This window comes from Mytilus edulis, chromosome 9, assembly GCF_963676685.1.
Source record: "Mytilus edulis chromosome 9, xbMytEdul2.2, whole genome shotgun sequence".
NCBI classification, from domain to species: domain Eukaryota; kingdom Metazoa; phylum Mollusca; class Bivalvia; order Mytilida; family Mytilidae; genus Mytilus; species Mytilus edulis.
In genome coordinates, this window is record NC_092352.1 from 65,938,160 (window position 1) to 65,957,282 (window position 19,123).

Here is a 19,123-nt window from a genome sequence, read left to right on the forward strand (position 1 = left end):
CAATGAGATGTGGCAATGCTAATACATCTGCATAACAATTATCAATGACATACCACAAATGGATCCCCATTAACTGACCTAATCACAAACTAATACATGTAAAGTAAGAAAACGATTCAAAGTCATTAGACCATGACTGAGGGGGCAGCGCCACATAATCTCCATGGCAATGAGATGTGGCAATGCTAAAACATTTGCATACCAAATATCATTGACGTACCACATGTAATTAAAAACTAATACATGTAAAGTAAGCAAACCTTTCAAAGTCAATAGACCATGACTGAGGGGCGGAGCCAAATAATCTCCATGGGAATGAGATGTGGCAATGCTAAAACATCTGCATCCCAAATATCCTTGACCTACCACCAGTGGATCCCCATTAACTGACCTAATCACAAACTAATACATGTAAAGTAAGCAAACCATTCAAAGTCAATAGACCATGACTGAGGGGGGAGAGCCAAATAATCTCCATGGCAATGTGATATGGCAATGGTAATACATCTGCGTACCAATTATCATTGACCTACAACTAAAGGTTCCCCATAAAACTGACCTAATCACAAACTAATACATTGTTGACTTCACCGCCAAATAATCTCCATGGCAATGAGATGTGGCAATGCTAAAACATTTGCATACCAAATATTATTGACGTACCACAAGTAATTAAAAACTAATACATGTAAAGTAAGCAAACCTTTCAAAGTCAATAGACCATGACTGAGGGGCAGAGCCAAATAATCTCCATGGGAATAAGATGTGGCAATGCTAAAACATCTGCATCCGAAATAGCATTAACCTACCACCAGTGGATCCCCATAAACTGACCTAATCACAAACTAATACATGTAAAGTATGGCAATGGTAATACATCTGCATACCAATTATCATTTACCTACAACTAAAGGTTCCCCATAAAACTGACCTAATCACAAACTAATACATTGTTGACTCCATCGCCATCGTCGACACCGACGACAGCATGCCTATGTCTTGCTTTTTGACTCTGTCAAGGCGAGACAAAAAACTTAATTCAAGACAAAAAGAAAAACCAATCTTGAGATTTTATATTACATTCAAAAGATGTCTAGTCATTTGTTGTAACCATGACATATTTTTATTTCTTAATATACATTATAATATGCAATTGCTGAGAAATCATTATTTAAATACAGATATTGAAATTAAGAGGTTTTTTTTACCTACAAGTTTTCATGCAGAAACTACATCATAGCATAATACCAACACAAAAAAAATGTTTGTGGTCGTATAAAAACCACCTGCAAATCACTTTAAAGGCAAAATTTTCAGTCAGGGGTACTACTTGTACAAGTGTATTTTATTTACCTGAAGAAGTAAAAAAAAATATACACGTATAAGTAAATAAATAATGTTTGAATAATCTCCCCTTAATTTTCTAAAAAATTTACTTGTATATTTTTCTTACAATCCCATAAAAATCCTCAAGTTTTGAGATGTAAAATCATGCCTTTAATGATTTTTCCCAGGTTTGCTCAAATTTTTTCATTAAAGTTCAATGTTTCATCTCATTAATTCATCAAAGAAACTGATTGAGCAAAGATCTTGTATATTTGCGCAAGGCAATCAAAAATTGCTCCTGTGGGGCTTGTAAATAAGCAGTGTTATGAAGATAACAGACAAATAGGATTTTCATTGTCCATGAAATTACACTTAAATGATTAGTAAAGACATCTGTAAAGGGTACACAATTTAAAATTCTATTAGAACAAAGAAATCTTAAGAATTCAAGAAAAGAAGAAAGGATGATTTTTTTACTTATACAAGTAAAAAAATCTGAATGCCTAAGGGACATAACTAAGCCAATTTTTTTTTTACCTATATAAGTAAATAAAATTCACTTGTATAAGTATCCTACAAATTTACTTATATATGTGTATATTTTTTTTTACTTCTTCAAGTAAATAAAATACACTTGTACAAGTAGTACCCCTGACTGATTGTAAATAATAATATTTAATTCTTGTAATTTAAAATAAAATGTGATTGTACAACTCTATTGTTAAAAAAAAATCTTCAAATTGATTGGACTTCAACTTCATCAAAAACTACCTTGACCAAAAAGGACACATAGATCAAATAATATAATGCTCATATTGAAATGGGGCATACAAATCTTTTCAAAATAGTAGATATCAACAGACAAAGCTTTGCTTGAAAGGGTCTGAAAACACCAATGCAGTAATAAAGTATAATAAATATAATACCAGTTACCCTTTATGTCCTTTTGATATCATTTGTCAATTTTGAAGCACCCTCCTAAAATTAATACTTGTTGGTCATGTAACAATGGGACATTTCACCTAATTAACATTTTTCAGAAGTATATCTATAACAGTTGAATAATAACAGAAATATGCATTTTTCAATCCAGGGGGAGATAATTTGACTATTCAGTATTGTAAATCAACGTAATTGACTAATTGTACCCTATTTTCAGTAGCAAGGGGGGGGGGGGGGGGGGGGGTGATCCTTCATTGGTTTTACTTAAAAGCGATTGATTTATTGATTTAACGTATGTACTCCATTTAAAAAATAGATAAAACAATTTCCCAACTTCATTCTATTCAAACTTGTTGCATAATTCAGACTGATTATTTCTTAAAAATATGTGTGGTAACCTCAAGACCTTAAATTGATTTAAAAAGATATAATATACATTTTCTTCAGTTTGAGGAAAAATAAAGAAAAAGTCCCATTCTAGTTCTGACAAAATAAGATGCATGACCTTTTCTAAGGTTAACAGTAAATTTATACATGTAAATATGAGAACAATCATTGCATTACTCACACATGTATTACAAGTGTAGATTTGTGTATGAACTTCATTTTGTATGTGTTTTATAATGTGTTGTTAATGAGGATCTTTGTGTGAATGATTTATAACATTTTTCACAAGAATATGGTTTTTCTTTGGTATGAGTTCTTAAGTGTACGTCCAAATAACTTCTGATTGCAAATGTTTTACCACACAAGTCACAGACGTAAGATTTGTCCTTTGAATGCTTTAACTGTTTGTGTGTATTAAGTCCACAGGATTGGGAAAAACCCTTATCACAGATGTCACAGATGTAAGGTTTTTCTCCAGTGTGTGTTCTCATATGAAGTCTCAAATTACAAGGTTTCTTTAATGTTTTTCCACATACAATGCAGCTACAATTTGTCGATACAGAACTGGAATTGTTGTTATCATCTTTCAGATTAAGATTACTGATTTCGGCTACATCTGTTTCTTTCTCTCTTTTAGATTTGTTTTCAGTTTTTTTAAATTCTAGATAATCCTTAGTAGATATATCTGTTCCATTTTGACATTCAGATTCTTTTACATTGTTTTTTAAGTCTAGATTCGCCTTAAAAGGTACATCTGTTCCTTTTTTACTTTTAGATTTGTAATCATCATTTTTTAAGTCTTGATTGTCTTTAGAAGATACAACTGTTCCTTTTCCACTTTTAGATTTGAAATCGTTGTTTTTTAAGTTTAGACATGCTAGATAATTCTCAGAAGGTACATCTGGTCTGTTTTGACTTTTTGATTTGTAATTATTGTGTTTTAAGTCTAGATAATCCTCAGAGGGTACATCTGTACATCTTCTGTTTTGACTTTTAGATTTGAAATCATTGTTCTTAATATCTAGATAATCTTCAGAATGTTCATCTATTCTGTTTTGACTGTTAGATTTGCAAATATTGTTTTTAACATATAGATAATCCTCAAAGGGTACATCTGTTCTGTTTTGACTTTTAGACTTGCAATCATTGTTTTTAACGTCTAGATTCTTCCAAGAAAATACATCTGTTCCGTTTCGACTCTTAGATTTGCAATCATTGTTTTTAACGTCTAGATTCTTCCAAGAAAATACATCTGGTATGTTTTTATTCATCAATTCAGTACTTTTATTTCTTAATTCTAAATAATCCTTACTAGTTTCTTCCAAATTGTTTTGATTTTTTGATTCATAATTTTCATATCTAAAGTCAAGGAAATCTTCATTAATGTTCTGACTTTCTAATTTAATATTGTTATTTCCCAGGTCTAAATATTTCTTAGAAGACACTGCTGTAATGTTATGATTATATAATTCAGAACGAGATTCCTTTGAAGAGTAACCAGATTTGTAACACCTAGAGGAAGCTGAGTAATTGTGATTATTAGATTCACAATTGGAACCATAAATTCCATTTTGAATGTCTACTAAATTTCCTTCAGTTTCTCCAAATGATAATTTGGAAGATATTGGTTCACAAATAATAAATTCATTTACAAAACATTCAGGTTTAAATTCCTCCTCTTGGAAAATAGAACTGCTGTGAGCATTTTGTGGTCCAATAGAACTGCTGTGTGCATCTTGTGGTCCAATAGAACTGCTGTGTGCATCTTGTGGTCCAATAGATTTCCTGTGTGCATCTTGTGGTTCAATAAAACAGCTGTGTGCATCTTGTGGTCCAATAGAACTGCTGTTTGCATCTTGTGGTCCAATAGAACTAATGTGCTCTTCATCCTGGTCTTCATCAAATGACAGATTATTGGCTAAGCTGAAAGACAAATGATCATCTACAATAGAAAAAAGCTATTTAATAACCTGGCAGTGAAATATTTTCACTATTCTTCCTTATATTTCTTTGCTTCTGGTAAACTATCATGTGGGATCCATATATTATAAAATGTCAAGTTAAAAATGTCATTTGTTGAAATCAGTCCACTTGTGACAGAGTTTGACTAATAAAAGAAGAATCTATTCGCAATAAGAATATATACATTGTAGAATCTACCACTGCATAGAGTTTGGTATTCTTGTCTTTGATTGTAGCAGCATTGAATCTGTTTCTTCTGTTAGCAACATGATGAGTGTCAAATGTGAAGCAGAATATACTGACCATTCTGGAGTGCCTAAGATCACCAGTGGTTTTTAGTTTTTTTGGTGGGTTATGTGTAGCTTAGTCTTTAGTTTTTTAATGTTTATAATTTGTTTTAGATATAAGGAGATGTGGTTTGAGGGCCAATGAGAAAACTCTCCATCCAAGTCACAGTTTGTAAAAGTTAACCATTATAGGTCAAAGAACAGTCTTCAACACAGAGCCTTGACTCACACCAAACACATGAAACAGCAAGCTATAAAGGACCCCAAAAATGACTAGTGTAAAAACTAGTGTATTATCCGTTAGTCTTTCCATAATTTTTTGGTAGGTTTTTGTCATGATGTTGTAAGATTTTTTTTATGATTTTTGACTGTCTGTTTGGTATCTTTTGCCATTTGTTTTAGCCCAATAATCACTTCATTCAAATCTGACTGATCACTAAGGCCATAAAAAAGAATAGGTTTGTTTGCCAAAAGTTTTTTTTTTAATCAGATAGGCATGAAGACTAATAAACACCCAATACTTCAATTTCTTTTTTTGAAAAAAAGAAAAGAAAATGCCTACCTACATACCCACTGTCTCAACCTTTGGGTAGGGTTTGGGCAAACCAAAATATTTTTAATTGTGGCCTAAAGAGGAAATAACATCATCATGTCCTGCATTTTAAAATAAATTTTTCAAACTTTACAATTACCTTGTTTCTTTCCTCCAATTTTCTGAATGATCTGTTCCTTTAGACGTTCTAGAGTTTGGACATTTGAAATTTTACTCCTTTTATATTTTGTTCTACTATGCAAATTGTCATCACTTGTTTTCCTTTTCTTTATACATGTACTCTGTTTATTCTTGACGCATAGTGATTCTCTGTCAATTTCAGTTTTTATATTCTCCCTGAAATTTTGCATAGGTTCATAGGTTAAGCCATACTTAAGTAATCGAGCACTGGTGCATAACTGAAGGGACATTTCCCCTTCCTGAATAGCAATTTTCAAAGCTGTTTTCAAATGTGAAGGGATCTTAAACAATGCGTCAAATAAACGTGTACATTTCACCTTGTCATTTGTATGTTGCTTCAAGGCACTAGTTCTTTCAAACTTCAGTGTGGAGCTACTGTACACCCAACCTGTTTCATAGCCATCTCCAAAATACTGTACATGGTACATTCTAAATCTACCTGTATAAAAAAATTTAAATAGATCTCTATAGCTTTCAGCTTCAATATATAAGCCTGAATTGCTCATCATGACAAAATATACAATCTTAAACATTCTTGGCTTTCAAATATTCAGTTTTGAGATAGCCTTAATATAAAGTTTAAACCCCAAAAGTGGCTCAGACTCGTGAAATTTATATAGTGTTGTTTTCAATTTTTTTACACTTTTAGCAACAGTGGAAATCATTTTACATATACTGAGTACATACATACTGAGTACATAGTATATATACTGAGTACATTGTATATACTGAGTACATTGTATATACTGAGTACACTGTATATATTCTGAGTTCATTGTATATATACTGAGTTCATTGTATATATACTGAGTACATTGTATATATACTAAGTACATTGTATATATACTGAGTACATTGTATATATACTGAGTACATTGTACATATACTGAGTACATTGTACATATACTGAGTACATTGTACATGTACTGAGTACACTGTATATATACTGAGTACATTGTATATATACTGAGTATATTGTATATATACTGAGTATATTGTATTATACTGAGTATATTGTATATATACTAAGTACATTGTACATATACTAAGTATATTGTACATACATGTGAAATATATCAGATTGTGACCAGGTTTGATCAAGATTTACCAAAACTAGAGGCTTTCAAGAGCCAGTGTCGCTCACCTGAATTTACTGATGCTTTGGAAATCTTGTAAAATAAGGTTAAATTTAATTAATAGTACATGTATTAGATAATATACATTTGTATTCAGATATCGCAGATAAAATTTATTCGTTCATTGTTTAATCATATGTTTTTTGATTGAGTTAAGTCTGCCAATTGATATTTTATCGTATGTTTTTCTTTGTTGTGATGTTATGCTATTGTTTCAGAAAAAGGGAGAAGGTTTGGATCCATTAAAACGTTTAATCCCGCTGCAAATGTTTGCACCTGTCCTAAGTCAGGAATCTGATGTACAGTAGTTGTCGTTTGTTTATGTAATATATACATGTTTCTCGTTTCTCGTTTTGTTTATATACATTAGACTGTTGGTTTTCCCGTTTGAATGGTTTTACACTAGTAATTTTGGGGCCCTTTATAGCTTGTTGTTCGGTGTGAGCCAAGGCTCAGTGTTGAAGGCCGTACTTTAACCTATAATGGTTTACTTTTTAAATTGTTATTTGTATGGAGAGTTGTCTCATTGGCACTCACACCACATCTTCCTATATCTAATTATTAGATAATAGTGATATAATGATATCCAAAATAATTATATAACCAAAAACTGCAAAATTTCCTTAATATTACCAATTCAGGGGCAGCAACCCAACAACGGGTTGTATGATTCGTCTGAAAATTTAATGGCAGAGAGATCTCAATCTGATGAACATTTTACATATATTTGCTCAAGTATCATTATTTCAAGGCATAATAACCTCAAAGGTGTCTTTGACAATTTCAGTTATCTTTGACTTAATCTATGGAACTAATTAAGGTCTTTCCCCTACATGGGAAAGACCTTATTGTTTTTCTAATGTTTTTTTTTTTCTTTTTTTTCTTCCAACATTTGTCCCGCCCGCCCGCCTCTTGTTTCTGTTGAAGTTATTATGACCAAATATAGACCATCGCTAGACCTCACCTAGATATATTACCAAATGACCCTGTTAAGGATTGCAACATCCCCTTTAGGAGTTATCTCCCTTTTATTGATTTTTTTCAACATGGTCCCCCCTCGTTGGTTTTAAAAATATCATGACCTTAATTGGACATAATGTAGATCTCATCATGATGTATTACCATCTGAGGCTGAATAGGATTTCATCATCCCCTATGAGAGTTATATCCCCTTGAAACAATTTCTTTTCTTTGCATTTTTCTCAAAAAGTATAAGAGATAGAATCGATTTGAAAACGGCAACATGTACAGGAACAGATGGCAATGTTAATGAACATGTACAATCATTTTGCTATTAACCCTTATAAGGAGTTATTCCCCTTAAAATATTGTACCTAATTTTAGAAAAATTGTATTTCGAGAACCAGAAGTCGTAGAGACTTGGGACCTTCACCAATAATCTTTAATTCATGTGACCTTTAATATGCAGTCAAGGTCAAAGGTCACTGAGTGCAAAAAAAAATTACGCTGCAATTTCAAGCTTACATATTAGGAAAACGATAAGACTTTGCTGCATACATACAGCGTATAAAATGTTCCTCTCGACGAGCTCTACATTTTATACACTGAGCTAAAAAAAGTCCGACTGTCTGTTCAAAAGTTACAACGGGATGATTCTTAAAAGTACAGTATTGTGTGTATATCTTTTTAAAGGTAACAGATATCAACCTACTATAAACTGCAAAGATGATCAGAAGTTCAAGACCTTCAATTTGAGGTCAATGTCAGGTCATGATGAAATTTCACCTTGACCTACACATTATACTATGACCTTGACCTTGTGATATTTGAAAGGTCAAGTGGTCCTGAGTTGAATGGTGGTAGTCCCATGTCTCTGCGACTTCCTGTTCTTTAGTTTGGTATTGCATCATATATTTGATGATTAATTGTGACCTTGGTGAACTTTGAAATTGTTCCAATTCTTTTTCTGTGATGTTGTCCTTTAACTGTAGATCATTTATCATTTAACAGATTTGAGATATCTTTTATCGTTTAAGAGATAATGCAGTTTAAAATTTTGCGAGCAGCGGCATGTATTTCTGAATCAACAACAGCTTACCACTTAAAATGTTTAAGAAATTGAAGAGGTTAACATAGTTATATGTTTGACCAAATACCTAAAACATTTCATTTAAAAAAACACCAAAAAATCATTTTGAAATTTTCATGTTTTGCATTGACTTGATAAGTTTCATAACTTCTATTTATATCGTTGATATTGCATCATTTTAGCACTTTGTCAAATAGGGTCATCTGATATATCAAATCGAAGGTCTCAATAAACTCTACTTAAAAATGAAAATTTTAAACCTCTTTTTCATCCCAGGTGGAAGGGTGGGGTCATTTAGTGCAAAAATACAAATTTCTCAGATGGTAACGTTGTCGCATATCAAATGAAAGAACATAAAGCGTACATTTCAAATTTCAAATTGACGTCCCCCAAAAATTGGTTGGATGGGGTCATTGAGTGCAAAAAATAAATTTTCTTTTACTATATGGTTGTTGTATATCAAATGAAAGGTCATGATGTGTACATTTGAAATATCAAATTCCCAACCTCCAAAAATTGGTTGGATGGGGTTATTAAGTGCAAAAATCAAACTTTTTAGAACATGGCGTTGTCGCATATCAAATGAAAGCTCATCTACCCTGTGTTACATATATCATACTTCCGATCTAAAAAATGAAGGAGGAGGAGGTCATTAAGTGTAGGGAGCGAAAAGTTTCAGAAGGTATGCTTGTCGTATATCAAACGAAAGGTCGTACAAAGTACATTAGGAAAACATAACTTTAGCAGGAAAGACCTTTCAATTGTTTTACAAACAATTGAGATACTAGTTGATTATTACTTTTGTTAACTGGATGTTAACACTTTAATACAATTTTCAAGATAAAAGCCAACTAAATGGCTAAACCATAGCAAAATATCCCCACCCCTGTACAATGTATTCTCTACCGAATACAAAAGCTTTCTGTCAAACAGTTCTAAAGAAGTTGTGGTAATTTTTACACATTTTTATTTAAGGTCTGCTGATGCCCACCTCTGGGTACGGGATTTTCTCGCTGCGTTGTAGATTCATTAATGGCCTTTAGGCTGTTATCTGCTCTTTTGTCGGGTTGTTGTCTCTTTAGCATATTCTACATTTCTATTCTATATTTTATTGAAAATAAATGTACTTGCCATGGATTTTGGTGTAATCATTGCTTTGCTCCTCTTTTGTTACCATACATGGCCACCAGGGGTATCCAGAAAATTTGGCCCAAATACAGTCACCTACTGACCATTGTATTGGTATGATTTTCTCCATAATAATTTGTTTCTTCTCATATCATAGCTAAGAACAGCAGCAGTTTATTTGAATGACTTAAAACTTTATCTTTAATAGATGTTTGTCTGTCACCTACATTACATAATGTCATTATTCTATGTTTTCTGCTCCTTTCTTTTGTGTTATTCACTAAGCTGAAAAAATGAAAAAAAAACATAATTTTTTTATTCATTTTTAAAAAATTGAAATGTTAATTTGTTCATGAGAATGATGAGCAATAAGTAATAACAAAAGTTCATCCTTGCATGAAGTAAGTATTGCAATTATAATTTCAGGTATGACCCATTAATATTGACCTCTGATTTTGGTACATGTTTATTGTAGAGAGAAGTATGTCTGTTGCCTCCATTACATTATTCTTTTCCTCTCCTTTCTTTTGTTTTAATCACTAAGCTGGAAAAATGAAATAAAATGATTTAAATATATACTTTTATTTTTCCATTTAAAAAAAAATTGAAATGTTAAGTTGTAATGAGTATTAAGTAAAAACAGAAGTTTATCCTTGCATGAAATATGTAAGAACTGCAACTATAATTTCAAGTATGATATTGACCTCTGATTTTGGTACATGTTTATTGTCTAGAGAGAAAATGATTGCATAATAATCAACAACTTAATTAAATGAAGTTCTTTAAAGCAAGAAACATATACATGTGCCTGTCAAAAGCCAGAAATCTCCAATTCAGTGGTTGGATTTTGTTGCTGAATATAATTTTTCTTTTATGTTGTACATTTGTACTGTTACAGAAATATCATAGTGAAAGGGTTTGAAGCCAACAGTTTAACCCTGTAGCATTCTATATGTGCCTGTCCTAAGTCAGGAGCTTCTGAATGACAAATAATTGAGTGGTTGTCAATTTTTGCTGTTATTCATCATGTTCATATTTGTTTTCTGTTTATGGTTTTGCTTAGTTTATTCTTGGTGTGTGCCATTACACTTCAGTTTTAGGATAGGGGAGGGTTGGTGCCTTCAAACTTATATAACCCTGCCACATTCTGTATTTCCCTGTCCCAAGTCAATGGAATGTATTTCAGTGGTTGTCGTTTGTTGCTGAATATGATATTTGTATTTTTGGCTTTTGCTCTTTTTTTTTTTACATAAATCTGGCCCTTATTTTTCTCTTTTAAATAATATATTACATATATCATTTAGAGGCCTTTTAAAGCTTACTATGTGGTACAGTATTTGTTCATTGTTGAAGGCTGTAAGGTGATCTACATTGTAAAGTTCTTAACTTCTATGTCATTTAGTCTCTGGTGGAGAGTTGTCTTATTTGCAGTTATACCACATCTTCTTATTTTCATAATTTAAGATCAGATGCAAAACCTAAGAAACATTGAAACCTTTAAAAAATCTTTCTGCAATATTTGTGTAATGTTATATCAAATACAATCCACATTTATTAAAGTATAGCTTACTGATCGTTTATAAATTGTATGAATTATTGTTTTGTTGTGGCCTATAAATTGACCCTACCCAATATCAAAAATTTAGTTTGAAGAAATTTGGTTGCCTTATTCTAGCTCTACATAACAACAAGAAAAAAAGCATGAGTTAAAAGTCCTGTCCAGATAACCTTAAAAAACAAAATTCGAAACATGAATTCAGATTGATATTTCCATCTTTTTGATGATTTGGATTCAAAAAAGTGAATAATCTTAACACTTAACACAATCAGACAAGGCTGCCTTATTCATTTTTCTGTCACAAACAGGTCTTGTATAGCTCCAATTTTTCTGCTCCGCTTAGCCTCTGTGATCAGTCAAAGATAGTACAATATATAATGACAGACATTATTCCAGTAAGGTCTGGTCTTCATTCTGTATCTTCTCGATAAAACATTTGTACTTTGCTTAAGGACTCATTTTATTATATTTATATGGTGATCATCCTTATAAGAGAAAAGCATACTAGGCCCCGTGGGCCAGCTGAACTTAAAACTAAGAGTAAACTAAAGAGTTATATTTTCATCATCATAATGATCATTATCCAAATGATTGTTATTAGACTAAATTGTGATTAAAAACAATGGATTGTAATTATATAAGACTGGTTTTGAAATGCAGAACCTTCCATAAAACATACATGAATGTCCCTATATCATTAATTTATTCAGTTAAGCATTTATTATAATGTGACATATCTGCAAAATCTTACGTGACACAGCAGATTTATTTGATGACAAAAGAAAGTAGTCATGGTAGTAGGTCCGGTATGGGCTGATTTTGGCCTAAAACTTCTGGTTCATTTGTTGGAAGATTTTGGACACTTTTTCAACACTTAAGTGTCTACTTTAGTAGAATCAATTACTAGTAGTTTATGTGAAAGAATAGTGTTGTCACTTTTCAGATGCTTTTTTGTCAAAAATGAAAGAGGCTGCATCCGTGTTCATCCTCAACCTTTTTTTATATGTTTGTGTATTATCTTCAAATACAACTTATATTAAATACTATGAATGAACACAAATGTGGCCACTTCCATTCAAGACGGAAACCATTTGAATATTAACTCAAATGCTAAAATTGTGAAGATTTCAGTTATTTAGCATGACTTAATGTACCTGATAAATGTTCATGGTATTGTCAAAAAACAGCCCAAATTTATGTAACAGTCTAAGTATTCTACTTTCCAATAAATAGCTAAAAGTTTACATCTTAACAATTTTAACCCATTTACTTGTTTTCTCTACATTTTTATATATTTTATGGACTAAAGTGTTAGGTGAGTTCACAATGTGGTTTAGAAATGTTACAGCTGAAAGCTGAATTTTAAAGTACAAAGGGGTTCTGTTTGTTTGAGCTTAACAGGCTACATTTGTTGTTTTGCACTGTACCCCAAAAATTTCTTCAATAAATTTTGTAAATGTTCAAAAGGATCTGAATCTTTGAAAACTTGGCTTACACCCCAAACTTCACTTCCATAAAGAGTTATTGGAACAACTAAAGTATCAAATAATTGTTCAAGCATATTACAGGAATTATCTAAAGAGACTGTTTTTTTTAATTTAAACCAAGCCTTTCTTCCTTTTTCCATAAGAAGGTTTTTTGAATGACTTAAACTTCCTGAACAATTTATAGTTATATTATTCCAAGGTAACAATAAGATTTAAGTCTCAATCAACAATGATCAAGGTGCTCACTTTCTACTTTAAAATAATTACAATGAGATTTTCCATTAGCATTGAATATTTTAACTTTTGATTTTTGTTTGTTTGCATCAAGTTTCCATAGGGAACAAATTTAGTTAACTCATTAAGTGCATTTTGTACTTTGTAGCCCTTCTTGGGTTTCAGAAAATAGAATGATGTCATCTGCATATAATAATGATGTCAGTTTAACATCTCCTATAATAATCGGTTTCAAGAGTGTTTGCAAGATTAAGGTCATTTACAAGGTCATTTATATAAATATAAGTGGGGCTAAGTACATCCCCTTGTATTACTCCGCAATTTGATATAAATTCATGGCTAATACCATTTTGAAATTTAATTCTACATTTCTTTTCATTATACATTGATTTGATGACATTTAAAAGCTTGCCTGGAAGTCTGTTTTGGAGTAGGATGTAGAATAAACCCTCCCTCCAGACAGTATCAAAGGCTTTTCGCAGATCTATAAATGCTGCAAAAACTTTCTTTTTTTTTAGTCTTATATTTGTCTACCATTGACTTCAATGAGAAGATATGATCTGCTGTTCTAGCTTTTTCTTTGAAGCCAATCTGATTTTCACTAAGCAAATTATTGGTGTTAATAAACTTCATAAGTCTGGTGTGTATAATTTTATTGAATAATTTTCCCAAATTAGAAGTCGATGAGATACCTCATGTGCATGATTGTTTATTGTGTGTTAGCTCCTGTTGTCGTATATACATGTTTATCATAATTGTATTGTAATTACTGTATAGATATTTCGTCTATTTATGTATGTCATAGATATAGGAAGATGTGGTGTGAGTGCCAATGAGACAACTCTCCATACAAATAACAATTTAAAAAGTAAACCATTATAGGTTAAAGTACGGCCTTCAACACGGAGCCTTGGCTCACACCGAACAACAAGCTATAAAGGGCCCCAAAATTACTAGTGTAAAACCATTCAAACAGGATGTATGTATTTATATTGACCTCTTGTACACTGTTGTGTCTGAGGATAATAAAACTTTGAATCTTGAATCTCTATAATTAGAGGGGTCAGATTTGTTCCCCTTTTTATGAATTAATGTAATCAGACTTTTGTTCCATAATTTTGGGAAGCTGCCTTTCATAAATTTAGGTTAAACAATTTTGATAAGGGTTCTAATAATACTGGCATACAGTATTTAATCACTTCATTAGAAACTAAGTCCTCAGCTGTTGATTTACCATTTTTAAGTGTTTTAACTGCATTTAAAATTTCAACTGGCTGAATTCGTTTATTAATTTCTGTTGTCAGAGTTGCATGCCATGTATTTAGTGACTTTTTTAGGGCATTTAACTTTTCAATAATAATGTCATGGAATTTATGGTTTTGGATATTAGAAGTACTGTTCATTTTTTTAAACATTGTTAAAGTAGTTTATAAATAATTCTTGATCAAAATGGTTTTCTTCTTTTATTTCTGATACGTTTTTAATTTGTTAAGTAAATTCCAAAATGTCTTTGGGTCTTTTATCATATTAAGTGAAATTTTGTCACAAATTTGACCTTTATAACTTCTTTCTTCTTGTTTACAATGGTTTACACCTTCTTCTAAATTTAGATTTGAATGAGTAGAATGATGTATGCCTTTGTATATTTTTTTACAGATATTCTAACACATGTATACTAAGATTACATGCATTTGTGGGTTTTTATTTTCTAATTAATCTTTCACAATAAAAGATATCAATACCATTAAAAATAAAAAGTTGCTAATAGAAATCAAATTTACTACATGAAATTGTTACTAGGGTTATTAAACAGATGAGAGAAAGTACAGAGACTGAAATAGGAGGAGGGTTGCAGAAATGCCATCTGAAAAAGAAATCTGCAATTTGATACCAATGCTGATGATACAGCAGCTATAATTGCAATGTCAATATAAAAATATACTAGGAGTCTTGGAAAAAGAGAGCTGACAAAAAGATAGAAGAAAATAAAGAGTTTGTTGAAATGCTGGGAAAGTAAAATAAAACGTCAAAAGATTTAAAACTTTGTTTGATGACAATCGCAGTGTACCCTTATAAAATTGTCTTCTTCTAAATGGTTGATGTTCCTCTCAAAGTGCAAGGGGTCTGTGCTAAATAAAATGTGACATACCTATTGTGTAATGATGACAGAAACTTGCTTTACAACTACATTTTGTGTCTGGTATCTGAGGCTGACGTACAACTGGTGCAACTGCAAATTTTCTATCTACACATAAATGTGAAGTCGTTTCCGGAATAGTTCCGTAATCGCATTGCAATCACGTTGGGAACAATTCCCTGTATGAGGGGGAGGACAGGGGGGTACCCTTCTCCCTTCTCCCACCCCTCTTCTCCTTTCTCCTACCCCCGTTCTCCTTTCTCCCATTAGAATTAAACATCTCCTTTTGAGATATTTTTTCTTGAAATATTAGAAAAAAAATTTAAAAGGAGAGATATTTTATTTTTTCTCCTTTCTCCAACTTTTTCTCCTTTCTCCCAGCCTTCCTCTCCTTTCTCCTACCCCCTTTCTCCTTTCTCCCACCCCCTTTCTCCTTTCTCCTACCCCCTTTCTCCCTGTCTCCCTTACCCCTGTCCTCCCCCTCCTGTATAACTGAGGGAACATTTCAAGTGATACAACATATTTTTTGTACAAATAAGCACAATACATTCATATTATTTGAAGAAACTTTTCTCCTATCTGATCCTATCTGGTAATATAAGATAAGATAAGATAAGTTATTTTTATTCCAATTAAAGGGCACATGAAGAGCAAAATATTTTATTACAATGGTTTTCACGAGCGAGTACATATGCGTTTATAGAGTTATGTCACCTCTTAGAACCCAAATCTACCACCAGAGACACGAAAACAATTGGAAATATTTTTTTTTAAAGATGCAACGTAAAACAACCGTATTATAAGCGAATAAGGAACGAATCAATTAACATGCAGGGTCTCAGTCGAGCGCTAAAACGGGTACATACGCGCTAATAGGGTTATTTCACCTGTAAGAACTCAAAGTTACCACCAGAGACACGAAAATATTTATTTTAAAAAGTGCAACGTATAGCAATACAAATACAACTACAAATATTTTTATTGACACAAACTCATTAACAATAAATGGTTAAGACCTATGGCATTACATATAACTATAATAATTGACATGGTAGAATGAAAGGTTTCATTGATAACATATCATGTATTATGAAAAGTTACAAAATGATGTATCATATAAGATCAATATTTCTTATATTTAGACACTCTGATATGAAAGAGGAAGACAGTCTAAGTAATAATGCTGAGGGAAACGCATTAAATATAAGAGGAGAACAACGACACAATGTTAAAATGTAACACACACAGAAACGGACTAAGCATTAGACAAAATCCGATGAGAATAACAAATATAACATCAAAACCAAATACATGAATTTGGGATAGAAAAGTACCGTGACACGTCTTATAGTAAAGTGAATTCACACTAAAATATAAGAGAAAACAAACGACACAACGGAAACACAATGTAAAAATGTTACACACACAGAAACTAACTATGATATAACAATGGCCATTTTCCTAACTTGGTACAGGACATTAAAGAAAAAAATGGTGGGTTGAACCTGGTTTTGTGGCATGTCAAAGCTCGCACTTTAATGGCAATGTTAAATATAACATTAAAATGACAGCATAATATTACAGGACTACAATACAAATAAATAGGTGAACATATTAGGCAAAGAAACACATGAATAATAGATAACAAAAGGCATCAGGTTTAAAATTCAATACACCAAAAACGCACCCCGTCCACACAAGACCTACCAGTGACGCCCAGATATAAAAGTTCGAAAGTCAAAAAAAGTACAAAATTTTACAGCACTGAGGATCAAAAGTTGAAAAAGGTTGTGCAAAATACGGCTAGGGTTTTCTGCTTGTGATAAGAACATCCTTATTATTTAGAACAATTTCAAACAGTAAATTTTATCAAATGAATATGAAAAGTGGGAAATATGAATATATACAAGAAATTACAATGTTGTTCCTGGTGTCTTTCGAAGCACTGGACAATCTAGCTGGTGATAGCATATAATATTCACATTTTGTATTTGTCTATCATTGCTAAAGGATCACATTTAGGCTTATAAATTTTCATTTTTATTAACAGGTTTCTTTTTATTAATCTCCTGAATTCACCACAAGAAATATTACACGGTGTTCGGTTTAGTAATGGTAACGTTACTCGACGTCGTTTTTCTATTATTTCAACCCACGGCTCTACATAACGTCAAAGCTTTGCAGCTTTTGTAGTAAAATGCATATCCTCTCTGATGCTCGGGATTCCGTTATCACAGGAATCTAGGTCTAATCATATATATCGCTTGGAAACCGTCAAAACGGTACCTAAGCTGTTTGGTGCTTCAAGAGTATAAATGTTATCAACCAGCCTTCAATTGTAGTTTACAAACTACAGTTCGCAAATAATTTCAGGGTCTTTTTATTTGTACTTTCAACATCTCAAATTGTTTCAAGACGATTATAAAGACAAATAATCCTCGTTCCGCTTAATGGCAGCAACAGCAACTAGGGTGTATCATTTGATTGCTTGATCTATAGATAATTTAATTTCAACTTCAGATTTTGGAATTAAAGGGCAGTTTGGAATTGTTGATTTGATTTCAAACGTAATAAAGTAATCTACAGTCCTTAAAATAGAATGAGTCTTTTTAACATTCAACTGTTTGTCGGATGCTAGGAAATGACTTTTAATGTACATACAACAAAAATTCGTACTAGCAGAAACATAAATGTTACTACATGAAGGTTCCAAAAAACTAAAGCTTCAGTTTTATAAAGCTTGTGCTACATATACTTATCTTCAAATTTCGGATACTATATCATGAAAATCGCGGGATTATTTCAAGAGACTCTTGCTTGCCAATTTTTTGAACCACACTACACGACTTAAACCGCAATTCTTTTGCATTGAATAATTAACTTATTGCATGATATTATTATTTTTTATCCAAAAGATTCGACGCCTTTAGGATCAGCAAATGGTTCACAAAACTTTGATGGAAGTCAATTGTTCTTGTTGATTTATTTAAACAAATCTTGAAAAAAATCACATTTTAGTAATAACATTTGTTTTCATAGTTTATTTGTCTGTAACAAATTTTAAATACCCTTAATTATCATGTTACAGAAAACCTTCAACACTCAACAATGGCTCTGTGGTAACATTTGAGGGAGACACGGAAGATACTGAAAAAATAATAAAATGAGAGAAGGAAGCTATGTTGAAAATAAAAAATATTTTCGTAAAATTGAATAAAATCAAATTTTCGTGTACAGGTAGCGAACCTATCCTTTAATTTATGTAAACATATTACAATATCGAAGTGTTTGCTTTCATTTTCGTGTACTCGAATTTTCAAATCTTACAGCTCTAGGGAACTTCGAAAATGGCTGCTAAATTATGAACTGACTTGATTTTCATCGTGACGGTTTCACATCATAAATATGATCATATTATATCCCATCTGTCCATATTTGACGAAATCCATTCAGTAGTTTTTTTGTCTTTTATTTGGATGGTGGGTGTGCATGTTGTTACGTCTTACTAACACGGCAAATATGAAAATATGAACACGGAATCATTGCATAGTTATGAAATAATACATAACATTTAATGTATTAAAATCGGGTTTTATTCAATTTCGATTCAAATTATGAATACAGACAAGAAACTATTTAATAATAGAATTGAATTGATTTAGTCCTCCTTATGCATCAAGAAATGGTCAAACGAAACATAGACCGAATACCATGCGTAACGTCTTAACTGTAAAATCAAAATTCTAATGCAATTAT

General features: G+C 31.8%; 1 protein-coding gene across 3 annotated transcripts; it reads right to left on the reverse strand.

The window, feature by feature from the left end:
• Positions 1 to 1,988: 1,988 nt before the first annotated feature.
• On the reverse strand, positions 1,989 to 15,495 carry LOC139488881 (uncharacterized). 3 transcript variants are annotated; one of them, XM_071274834.1, is made up of 4 exons: positions 15,380 to 15,495; positions 9,955 to 10,236; positions 5,597 to 6,076; positions 1,989 to 4,597 (listed from the first exon to the last, which is right to left on the reverse strand). In XM_071274834.1, the coding sequence occupies exons 2-4, from the start codon at positions 10,079 to 10,081 to the stop codon at positions 2,871 to 2,873; spliced, it is 2,334 nt and encodes a 777-aa protein (XP_071130935.1). In that variant the 5' UTR covers positions 10,082 to 10,236; positions 15,380 to 15,495; the 3' UTR covers positions 1,989 to 2,870. The 3 variants fall into 3 exon arrangements, with proteins under 3 accessions (XP_071130935.1, XP_071130936.1, XP_071130937.1); XM_071274835.1 differs by having other exon boundaries at positions 15,299 to 15,481; XM_071274836.1 differs by lacking the exon at positions 15,380 to 15,495 and adding an exon at positions 11,774 to 12,428.
• Positions 15,496 to 19,123: the final 3,628 nt, after the last annotated feature.

What these genes read in the sequence shown, in the direction of transcription:
- LOC139488881 (XM_071274834.1), bottom strand. Translation starts at nt 10,081, where the DNA reads ATGGAGAAAATCATACCAATACAATGGTCAGTAGGTGACTGTATTTGG. An exon ending in TGATTACACCAAAATCCATG is followed by an intron (nt 6,077 to 9,954) that starts GCAAGTACATTT and finishes TTTTTTATACAG; the next exon opens with GTAGATTTAGAATGTACCAT. An exon ending in AATTGGAGGAAAGAAACAAG is followed by an intron (nt 4,598 to 5,596) that starts GTAATTGTAAAG and finishes TTTCTATTGTAG; the next exon opens with ATGATCATTTGTCTTTCAGC.